We start from the raw sequence: 12620 nt of genomic DNA on the forward strand, positions 1-12620 counted from the left end.
TGTCCGTCCGTCCGTCCGTCTGTCTGTCGAAAGCACGCTAACTTCCGAAAGAGTAAAGCTAGCCGCTTGAAATTTTGCACAAATACTTCTTATTAGTGTAGGTCGGTTGGTATTGTAAATGGGCTAAATCGGTCCATGTTTTGATATAGCTGCCATATAAACCGATCTTGGGTCTTGACTTCTCGAGCCTCTAGAGTGCGCAATTCTTATCCGATTGGAATGAAATTTTGCATGACGTGTTTTGTTATGATAGCCAACAACTGTGCCAAGTATGGTTCAAATCGGTTTATAAACTGATATAGCTGTCATATAAACCGATCTTGGGTCTTGACTTCTTGAGCCTCTAGAGTGCGCAATTCTTATCCGATTGGAATGAAATTTTGCACAACATGTTTTGTTATGATATCCAACAACTGTGCCAAGTATGGTTTAAATCGGCCCATAACCTTATATAGCTGTCATATAAACCGATCTTGGGTCTTGACTCTTGAACCTCTAGAGGGCGCAATTATTATCCAATTTGAATGAATTTTGGCACGTAGTATTTTGTTATGATATCCAACAACTGTGCCAAATATGGTTCAAATCGGTTCAAAACCTGATATAGCTGTCATATAAACCGATCTTGGGTCTTGACTTCTTGAGCCTCTAGAGGGCGCAATTCTTATCCAATTTGAATGAAATTTTGTGCGACCGATTCTCTCATGACCATTAACATACGTGTTTATTATAGTCTGAATCGGTCTATAGGCCGATACAGCTCCCATATAAATCGATCTCTCTATTTTACTTCTTGAGCCCCCAAAGGGCGCAAATCTTATTCGAATTGGATGACATTTTACACAAGTCTCCAACATATAATTTATTTGTGGTCCAAACCGGACCATATCTAATAATAATAGCAGAGCAAATCTTTTCTTATATCCTTTATTTTGCCTAAAAAGAGATACCGGGAAAATAACTCGACATATGCGATCCATGGTGGAGGGTATATAAGATTCGGCCCTACCGAACTTAGCACGCTTTTACTTGTTCTATTTGAAAAAGTTATTCAAAGAATTCGATAAATGCGATCCATGGCGGAGGGTATATAGGATTCGGCCCGGCCGAACTTTACTCGCTTTTACTTATTTTCTAATTTTTTTGGATTTTCTCCCACTGTGCGCTGTTGTGACAACAACAGACGAATGGACATGTCTAAATATACCACAAATATCAAGAAGATAGAGAACATACATTTCATAGGTATGAGGAAATGCACGTGTTACAAAGTAAAGGATTAGATTGGTATACCCCACCAAAACCTATGATGATGGTTATGAAAATATTTAATCAACACCTTAAACTTGTTGAGGAAATCCTTTTGGTTATTATAAAACAAAAGGCTTAAGGCATTGTTATAATTAGTTGAGTAGGCTTTGAGAATGTTCACTTCAACAAACTCCTCGGATATTATTGGATTTTTGCAGTTGCTTACGCTACAACGTGAGTTTAGTGAAGCTTTGATTGGACTTATAAGGCATGCCGAAAAGGAACAGTATTTTCATACAATTATCTATGCTAATTGTGAAGATGAAATTCAATGCCAAGCAACGCTGCCAGCATGTGACATAAGCACTATAGCCCAAGGGCTGAATGTGCCAATGATTCAACTCAAATGGAATGCTTCTTTACATTTGGCGTCCTGGCTAAATAGAGAAGTTTTTACATTGATGCCAATGTCCGGTATAGGATCTCGTGATGAAGAAATGCTTGAAAATCTTTGGATGATATTGAGAAACAATGTCAAAAGTCGTCTATTGCTGTTGTTTGGAGAAACAGCAAATGATGAATATATTTGGAAAATTTTGAAATTTTGTTGTGACCATAGTGCAATAAACGTGGTGGCGTTAAAACAAAACTTTTTGCATACGCAGGTTTTCTACACACCAAAGTTATTTCCCGAATTTGAAATTTTAACGAGAACTTTTGAGATCTTGTCGCCTCAGATTCTATATCATGATCAAGTCAAGAATATGTTTGGGTTTCCTTTGCTCTTAAGGCTAAACAAGAAAAACACCAGAGCCTATATTATCGAAAATGCAGATAACAAATTAACCCTGGGCGGCCATCTGGGGCATTTCTTCGAGGAATTTGCCAAATGTCATAATGCTACGATCTCGTTACCGGGGTACAACCTTGATGCTGACTCGGCACCTTTTCAAATATTGGAACTATTTTTGGCAAACGGCAGCTACAATATGATTATGAGTCTGTATCTCACCAACCTTGGCAGTGACATAGTCTTTAGCAATATTTACGATTTCGAAGACTGGTGCGTAATGGTCCCCACCGAAAGATTTTTTCCGGCCTACATGTTCTATGGCAAAATTTTCAGCCGTCGCATAGCTTTGCTAATTGTAAGTGTGGTACTAATTTTGGCTGTTTTGATAGCAGTTACCTATTGGCTGGAAGGCTACTCACTGCATTTAAAAATTGTTGCGCTCAAAGTTTACGTTTTCAACGGAGTGCTTGGACAGTCGTTTCAAACGGATACCCGATTTACCGGAGTTCGCAGTTGTCTATGCTTGCTGGCTTTCTTACTGGGAATTATAGTTAACACCACCTATGTGGCGTATCTGCAAACATACAATACAGAACCCCCTGCCGAGAAGGCTTTAAATACCTGGGATGATATTCGCGCGTCTGAGACTCAAATGGCTCTATTTGAGGGTGAAATAGCCTCGGTGGCATATTTTGATGAAACCATCTTGACTCGGATAAGGATAAAAATATACTCAAATCAGAGTGAGTTTTTCGAACTAAGAGACGGCTTTGACACGCGCTACGTTTACCCGGTTCCCTCACCGCAGTGGTCTATATATGATCAGCAACAGAAGTTTTTCTCCAAGCCAAAGTTTCGTCTCTCCAATATTTGTTTTGTTAAAACTTCGGGCTTGAGAGTACCTATGGAACCTAATTCGATGTTTGAAGAGGCTGTTAATTTCATGAGTGCTCAAATTTTCGAAACTGGCCTGTTAACCTATTGGAAAGCATTGGCCTTCATTGAAGGCGTTCGCATGAAACGCATCACCTTATTGGATACCAGCATATTGAGAGGCTTTGTTCCAATGAAGATTGAAGATATGAAATTATTCGCTTTGGTTTACGTGGCAATGATTGCAATCTCTAGCCTATGTTTTATTGGAGAAGTTTGCTGGTTCCAGCGAAGGGAATGTGCCTGCGTTTTATTTCGCAAAATAAATATATTAAAACAAGGTTGATTAATCATAAGTGGCAATCTGCTTTACAGTCCCCGAATGAAATTTTGTACCCACCATCTTTGCATGTAAATGTAAACTTTTTATACGCTGCATCACTTCTGTTGTACAGGGTACTTAGTGCACAGAAAAAATGAAAACCTTGGTTTAATTAAGACATTTGTATATTCAATTAAATTTGTTGCTAAAATCGGATCTATGAAAAAATTTGTATTATTAATAAACGGATTTGCAATTTTCTTTTATTACAAGCTTCTTTATTTGCATATCAGCTAAGGTGTAAGCGATCATACAATTATATATACATACTAGCCGAACCAGTCCCGCTGCGCTGCGCCCTCTTTAACTCTCTAATATCTTTTTAGGGTGGGGACACTTCGCCCTAAATGCGGATATTGAATTCGAATAAGCGTTCGAACTTTGGCGAAAACATCGAACTATATTGGCACCAGTTGCAAGGTACAGTGCCATGCGTGGTCATTTAGGAAATGTTTCCCAAAGAGGTGTCGCACAGCGGCACCTTGCTTGAATCGGAAAGCACTCATTGATGTGTGAGAATTTGCCTCTTCTCGGTTCCTGGTGTTAATGTTCTTCCGTAGGGTAATGTTCTCATTAGGGGAGGGATGGCACCTCAGACATTTCGACTCAAATATGGATATCAAATTCGTGCTGCACTTCCAAATCCCGCCTTCACCCGATATCTAACAAGTAAGAGCGTGCTAAGTTCAGCCGTGCCGAATCTTATATCCTCCACCATTGATCGTATTTGTCGAGTTCTATGCGCGGTATCTCTTTTTAGACAAACATAGAATATTGAATAAGAATGGTTATGCTATTGGATCTATATCAAGTTATATAAATGAATGCTGAACATTGTAGAAGTCATTGTGTAATATTTCAGTTCATTCGGATAAGAATTGCGCCTTGTACGGGCTCAAGAAGCAAAATCGGGAGATTGGTTTATATGGGAGCTGTATCAAGCTATTGATCCATTCCGACCATACTAGACGCGTATATTGAAGGTCATGAGAGAAGCCGTTGTACAAAATTTCAGCCAAATCGGATGAGAAATGCGCCCTCTAGAGGTTTAAGAAGTCAAGATCTCAGATCGGTTTATATGGCAGCTATATCAGGATCTATATCGATTTACGCCATACTTAGCACAGTTATTGGAAGTCATAACAAAACACCTCATGCAAAATTTCAGCCAAATCGGATAAGAATTGCGCGCTCAATTGGCTCAAGAAGTCAAGATCCAAGATCGGTTTATATGACACCTATACCAGATTACGAACCGATATGAATCATACTTAGCGTAGTTGTTGAAAGTGATACCAAAACACTACGTGCAAAATTTCAATAAAATCGGATAAGAATTGCGCCCTCTAGAGGCTCAAAAGTCAAGATCCAAGATCGGTTTATATGACAGCTATACCAGATTTTGAACCGATTTGCACCATACTTGGCACAGTTGTTGGATATAATAACAAAACACGTCGTGCAAAATTTCATTCTAAGCGGATAAGAATTGCGCACTCTAGAGGCTCAAGAAGTCAAGCCCCAAGATCGGTTTATATGGCAGCTATATCAGGTTATGGACCAATTTGAACCATACTTGGCACAGTTGTTGGATATAATAACAAAACACGTCGTGCAAAATTTCATTCAAATCGGAAGAGAATTGCGCCTTCTAGAGGCTCAAGAAGTCAAGACCCAAGATCGGATATATATACTCTATGGGGTCTCAGACGAATATTTCGAGTAGTTACAAACAGAATGACGAAATTAGTATACCCCCCATCCTATGGTGGAGGGTATAAAAATTGTAAAGCCCATGTTGCCTTCCAGACATACGTACACAATCTATGAAAATTTTAAGAAACTCGGTTCAGCCAAGTATCATATAGTCATAATGGTTATAATGGCGTTTTTGGGGGGTGGTGTGACCCCCTATACTTTGATGTCATTTTGTATGCCAGTTTCGAAATCTACTCCCGAATACCTTTCATTTGAGCCTCATATTGAAGTGAACGTCCAATATGTGTGTTTGGGGGAGTTTGGGGGGCCCGCGGGTACTTAGACTCATATTTTAATACCATATTCGTATTCTACTCTCCAATACCTTTCATTTGATACCTATATTGTCCCGATCGGTCCTCTTTTGATTTTGGGTTGTGTTTTTGGCATAAGGGGGAGGGTTAGTCCCCCTTCCGATACCATCAAATTATATAGCCTATGTTTCCCTTCTGAACAACTTGCACAATATGGAAAAAATTCGAGAAAATCGGTTCTGCCATTTTTCAGTCTATATCAAATGAAAGGTACTGGAGACCAGAAAACGAATATGGTATTAAAATTTGCTTCCAAGTACCCAGCGGGCCCCCTCCCCCCAACCATAAAACTTCTATAAACAGATATATTCGAAGTTCATGTCAATATGGGACTCAAATGAAGAGTATTAGGCAGTAGATTACAAATATGGCATTGGGTCTAAGTAATTGGAGGTCGACCATAGCTTAATGGGACTCAAATGAGAGGTATAAGGGAGTAGATTACGAATATGACATTAAAATTTGCGTTCAAGTCTAGGTGGCGCTTTTCCTCCTAAAGATGCGTCAAATGGGTTATTTGACAATATGGGATTCAAATGAAAGGTATTTGAGAGCAGAAAAAAATTGATATTCAATTTAGGAGCAGAGTTTTTTTGGGGTACTCCGTATAGCATTCCCAAAACTGAACTTCATTTCCGTTGAGAATAAAGAACGAATTTGATAACTATTTTCAGTGCAAAGTGCCGGTAGCCGCCCCAGCCCCAAAACACCCTCCAATCGGTTAATTTTTACCAGCCATGACAATATGGGGCTCAAATTAAAGGGATTAAAGGAAGTGCAGCACGAATTTGATATCCATATTTGAGTCGAAATGTCTGAGGTGCCATCCGTCCCATAATGAGAACATTACTAGCAGGAATCGAGAAGGGGCAAATTCACACATCAATTAGCGCTTTCCGATTCAAGTTTAAACTCAATGATAAGGCACCTTTTTATAGTCGAGTCCGAACGGCGTCCCGCAGTGCGATACCTCTTTGGGGAAAATTTTTTAAATGACCATCCATGGCATTGTACCTCGCAAATGTCGCCAACATTAAGAGGGGATAAACACTGCTTTATCCGATGTTCTCTCTAAGATTCGCCAGCGTTCATCGTCATAGGCTACAATGGCATGAATTTGATATCCGCATTCAGAGCGAAGTTTTCCCACCTTAAAAAGATATTAGAGAGTTAAAGAAGGCGCGGCGGAGCGGGCCCGGTTCGGTTATTATACCCTACACCGCTACTGTGGTATAGGGTTTTATTACTTAATGAATTAGTTTGTAACACTCAAAAGGAAGAGAGAAAGGCCCATCAATAAGTATACCGATCGATCCAGAATAACTTTCTGATTCAATTTGGCTATGTCCGTCTGTCTGTCTGTCTGTCCGTCCGTCTGTCCATATTAATTTGTACAAACTACAGGTCGCAATTTTCATCTGTTTGTCTTCAAATTTGGTACGGGCATGTTTTTCGGCTTAGAGACGATTTGGATATAGCTTCCATATATATGTTCGTACGATTTGCAGTAATGAGGCAATAAAATGGTCATTTGTTAACCGATTCTGTCGAAATTTGGCAAGAATGATTTTCTTATGACTCTTCATATTATATGATGAATATTATAGAAATCGGTTCAGATTTGGATATAGCTCCCATATATATGTTCGTACGATTTACAGTAACACTGCAATAAAATTGTCATTTGTTAACCGATTCTTTCGAAATTTAGCAGGAAGGATTTCCTTATGTCTCTCGATATTAAAAGTGAATTCTATAGAAATCAGTTCAAATTTGGATATAGCTCCCATATATATGTTCGTCCGATTTACAGTAATACAGCAATAAAATGGTCATTTGTTGACCGATTCTCTTGAAATTTGGTAGAAAGGATTTCCTTATGACTCTCAATTTTACTGGTGGATTTTATAGAAATCGGTTCAGATTTGGATATAGCTCCCATATATATGTTCGTCCGATATGTAGTAATACAGCAATAAAATGGCCATTAGTTAACCGATTCTCTCGAAATTTTGCAGGATGGATTTTCTTGTGACTCTCGATATTACTGGGGAATTTCATGGAAATTTGTACAGATTTAGGTATAGCTCACATAAATATATATCGCCCGATTTTCACTCCTAGACCCACTGCAAGCGCATTTATTGATCAATCTTCCCAAAATTTTGTACAACGCTTTCCTCGAAAAATTCCACAATATCCATAAAGTTTGATCGAAATCGATTCAGATTTAGATATAGCTCCCATCTCCCGTCATTTGTCAACCGTAGTTATAATTTTTGTTTTGAACATATTTGCTTTGCTCGAAATTTGATACAGTAATTTTAATAACCTATCTGAATACTTCCGCAGAGGTCCATCAAAATTGGTTTAGAAATAGATAAAGTCCCACTTTTGTATTTAAAGGGTAGGTGTAGGGTATTATAACGTCGGCACCGCCCGACATTTGCCCTTCCTTACTGGTTTTATATATGAGATTGTTTCATTGTTATTTCTCCTTTTTGCTTGTATATATGCGTGAGTTGTCTTTGCATTGTTATAAACTATTGATATATTTATGGGGTCTTAATTCTCCATTTGTTGCAGCTGAAAAGAGGTTTTCGAAATGCCGAGGTGACCAAGTTAAGGGGCCTGTCAAGAGGCGCCCGGAACACCTGGAGCCTTGAAATTTTGCACATGTCCTCTCGACTTTACCTCAGCTTTAACCATGTCAAATTTCAAAGACACATCTCAATCCGATCTCACACGGCATATATTTTATACCCACCACCATAGTATGGGGATATACTAATTTCGGTTGTAACACCTCGAAATATTGATCCCATAAAGTATATATATTCTTGATCGTTTCGGAATTCTGAGTCGATCTAGCCATGTTCGTCCGCCCGTCCCTCCGTCCGTCCGTCAGTCTGTCGAAATCATGAAAACGGTTGAACGCGTAAAGCTGGCGGCTTAAAATTTTGTGCAGATTCTTCTTAATGTTGAAAATGGGCCATATCGGTTCAGATTTGAATATGGCTTCCATATAAACCGATCTCCCGATTTAACTTCCTAAGCCCATGCATACCGTATTTTTTTCGATTTGGCTGAAAGTTCTGCCACCAAGTGCCAAGTGCCAAGTACATCCAAATCGGATACCCACCACCAAAGGATGGGGTATACTAATCTAGTCATTCATCTAAGACCCCAAAAAGTATATATATTCTTGATCCTCTCTAGACGTTCTGAATCGATCTAGCCATGTCCGTCTGTCGAAATCACGATGGAGGTCGAACGCGTAAAGCTATTGGGTTGCCCAAAAATTAATTACGGATTTTTCATATAGTCGGCGTTGACAAATTTTTTCACAGCTTGTGACTCTGTAATTGCATTCTTTCTTCTGTCAGTTATCAGCTGTTACTTTTAGCTTGCTTTAGAAAAAAAGTGTAAAAAAAGTATATTTTTGTTAAAGTTCATTCTAAGTTTTATTAAAAATGCATTTACTATCTTTTAAAAAATCCGCAATTACTTTTTGGGCAACCAATAGATGCTTGAAATTTTACAGAAATACTAAATGTCGATGCAAAATTTCAGCCAAATCGGACAAAAATTGCGGCTTCCAGGAGTCCAAGAAGTTAAATCGGGAGATAGATTTATATGGGAGTTATATCTCGATCTGAACCGATTTGGCCCATTTGCAATCCCCAACGATCTACATCGACATTTAGGTTAGGTTGAAACAAGGGTGCAAATATTTATCCGCCCCATGCCACTATGGACTGGCTTAGGTGTTTGTCCATAGTGGCTCGGGGCGGATTAATATCAAGTTGTAGACCGGTATAAATCGGTCTATAACTTGATATAGCTCCTATATAAACCGATCTTCCGATTTGATTTCTTGAGCCCTTACAAGCCGCAATGTTTGCCCGATTTGGCTGAAATTTTACATGCTGTTATGACTTCCAACAACTGTGCCGAATACGGTCGAAATCAGTCTATAACTTGGTATTGCTCCCATGCAAACCGGTCTCTCAATCATCCTTGTTCGGTTGCTAGAAGCTTTTATTTTTGCTGGGTTGACAGAAGTTTGGTTTCTAGAACAAAATTATGCCAAATTTATTTTATATAAATTTTTACTCTGAATAAGGTTTCCAAGGTTCGGCCCGGCAGAACTTAGCTCGGTTTTACTTGTAGAAAACTGTAGCGTGATTTCAAAAGACAGACGGATGGACATGGCTAAAACGTCTTAGATTTTAACGACGATCAAGGATATATATGCTTTATAGGGTCGCAAATGGATATTTTTATATATTGCTAACGGAATGACAAGATGAATTTACCCACATCCTTCGGTGGTGGGTATAGAATGAATATACCCACATCCTTTGGTGGTGGGTATAAAATGAATATACCTCCATCCCTCGGTTGTGGGTATAAAGTGAATATACCCTCATCCTTCAGTAGTGGGTATAATAAAAAATAAATTAAATTCGACCCCTTGACCGTTCTTAAATAAAACTTCTATTTAAACTGATCTTCCAAATCAGAGCTTTAATCCTACACAAAGCGGATTTATTGCCCGATTTCGCTGAAACTGTAACTTGTATAAGATTTTTCAGTGCTTGAATCAAATATGATGCATATCAGCCCAAATTTAGATTCAACTATGGATATAGTTATAGAGTTGGGTATCCGTGGTGGTGGGTATCCAAAATTCAACGTACATACGTTTTTACTTGCTCAACTTGATTAAACAACTCTGGTTAGCTTTACTGGTGGATTTTTATTCAAAACTAAAATTATTGTTTCCAAAGTAATTTATTTCAATAAAAGTCCCTTCCACTATACGAAAATATTAGACAAAATATTTTTCACATTAATTTGATCGAGTTTAATAATATATTCTTCTCCATATCCTCTTGAGCAAGAAACCACGCCGTGGCCAGTACAACTCTCCAATGAAACATAGAAATGCAATAGAAATCATGAGCAGAAATAGGCAATCCAATAGGATGGTATCTTCCAAGGTCAAAGGCTCAAATGCTTCAACTCTACTTGCATCTATCAATGTAAGACGTTTCGATTGAACGGCCTCCAAAAATGCCATGGTCTTCCATTGTAGAACTAAGCCAGCTTGATTCACTTGACCTATCATAGTATTGACAGCCTCCTCAAAGATGGAATTGGGCTGCATTGGGATCATGAAACCAACCATTTTGACAAAACACATATCTGTCAAACGAAATCTGGGCTTGGAGAAAAATTTCTGCTGCTCCTCGTATTGCGTCCACTGGGCCGATGGTACTGGATACGCATATCTGGAGTCATAGCTATCTCTTAACTTGAAATACTCCTTGTAAGAAGATATCGCTTTGACCACTGGTTCATACTCAGCTGCGTCCATATTGGCCTTTAACATAAGATATTCTTCTTTATAGATCGCCAATTTTAAACCCGAAGAACGAAGATCTGCAACTGAGCTCACCGCTTTGAAGGTAGGCGGATGAGCATTGAAGGTTTGCAAGTAAGTGACAAAGGTGGTATTCACTATCAGACCACCCAAACAGGTCAGGACATAGAGAATACTACGAATACCAGTGAAATGAGTTTCCATTGAAAAGGACTGCCCCAGCATTCCATTAAAGATCTTGATGTTGAAGAAGACATCCAAGAGGGAAACCGAAGCCCCTTCCAGCAAAAACGTAAGTGCTACAAATATAGCCAAAATCAAACCAGTGCCGCAAATGGTGGCAATTACAATAAGATCAAATATTCTTGCATAGAAAAGATATGCCGGTATGGCCTCCTCCATGGGCACCATGATGCACCAATCCATGAAGTCCAAGATGTCGCTGTAGATCACATCGCTCACATAAAGGTTGTAGTAGGGCTCCATGGACATATCATAGGTGCCATTTGCAACAAATTTCTCCAAGGTAACCATGGACATTTCATCCGAATAATTGTAGTGAGGAAATGTTATGGTAGCATTGCGGGCTTTTACAAAGGCCCCGAAGAATAAACCAACATTACCACCTAAAATATATTCATCTCCAACTTTCCTGGCCACAAAAGCCTTCTGGCTTTCCTTGTTAATGCCCAAGCGTAAGGGAGACCTATGCATGTTTCGAACTGGGTCAAGATACAACGTACCTGATGTGAAAACCTTTGTTGTCACTCTAAACTCAGGGTATATTTGGGGCATATATAATACTGATGTTTCCAGGAATGTTTCCCTAACGGCCAAAGTATTGACGGCCTTATTGTCACAGCAAAATTCCACAACACTGTTGAGGTAATCATCATCTTGTTCCTCTTTGAAAATTAGCAACAATCTGGTTCGTCGAATCCTCCTCAGGGATTTCCATAATGTTTGAAGTAATTCTCGATCCTTGTACTCTTCCCCACTTATGGGAACTAAAGCCAAAAACTCTCGATTGAAATTAGGCCACAGAAAATATGAAGTGTTCCCTTTAAGCTGCATCATAGGATAAACCAAATTCTTTGATATGTCATCTAATTGCATTGTTTGAGTGCCCAATAGATCGCCATGGTCCATATAAATGAGTGTATCATAATAACGTTCCGCTTTTATGAATTTTAGGAGCTCTACTAAAGCTAGGCCCATGTCATTCTGCAACGCAGCAGTTTGAAGAAATCCCATGAAAAGTGTGTAATTTATGGAGCTTGCCATTTCTAAACTATTCTGACTGAACGGATGAGCGCTAATGGTAGCGAGTACTTGACTAAATATGTATTAAACGATAGAATCCACTTAGTACACTTGTGGCTAATGTGTTTATTTTATGACTTACAAGTTGTCTAATGTTACAGTGACATGTCCAACAAGGTTTAGTGGGTTGTTCGGGACAAAGTTGAATAAAATGACTGTACTCCTACTTGTTTGAAGTTACATATTTTTGTTAATCTCATGAGAATTTCAAAATTTAGTGGGATTGGAACGATTATCATTACTAAATGCCATCTAGGGCATACCAGCTCTCATAGATGTTAGATTTCTTCAACCAATCGTCTCTAAGCATATAAAAATCAAAAACAAAAGCATTCAGTTCGGCCGGGCCAAATTTGGGTACCAACAACCTCGGATATATATACAAACCAAACCCGGTTAAAATTGCATTATTTATGCACCCAAATTCGGCACTGACATTGAGTGGTCTGTAAATACGTACCTGTTCAATTTAGTTTCAATATTGATCATATTGGCATCTATATCCAAATAAAGATCGATCTGAACCACATAGAACAC

At 38.8% G+C, this 12620-nt stretch overlaps 2 protein-coding genes across 2 annotated transcripts; one reads left to right on the plus strand and one right to left on the minus strand.

Moving 5' to 3' along the window:
* Nucleotides 1-1424: 1424 nt before the first annotated feature.
* Nucleotides 1425-3263, plus strand: LOC131998410 (uncharacterized). The gene has a single exon (XM_059370700.1). It carries the CDS (start codon nucleotides 1425-1427, stop codon nucleotides 3261-3263), a length of 1839 nt encoding a protein of 612 aa, XP_059226683.1.
* Nucleotides 3264-10241: 6978 nt separating this feature from the next.
* Nucleotides 10242-12044, minus strand: LOC131998411 (uncharacterized). The gene has a single exon (XM_059370701.1). It carries the CDS (start codon nucleotides 12042-12044, stop codon nucleotides 10242-10244), a length of 1803 nt encoding a protein of 600 aa, XP_059226684.1.
* Between the last annotated feature and the right edge of the window lie 576 nt (nucleotides 12045-12620).

The sequence above is a fragment of the Stomoxys calcitrans genome, unplaced genomic scaffold, assembly GCF_963082655.1.
Source record: "Stomoxys calcitrans unplaced genomic scaffold, idStoCalc2.1 SCAFFOLD_69, whole genome shotgun sequence".
Taxonomy (NCBI): Eukaryota; Metazoa; Arthropoda; class Insecta; order Diptera; family Muscidae; genus Stomoxys; species Stomoxys calcitrans.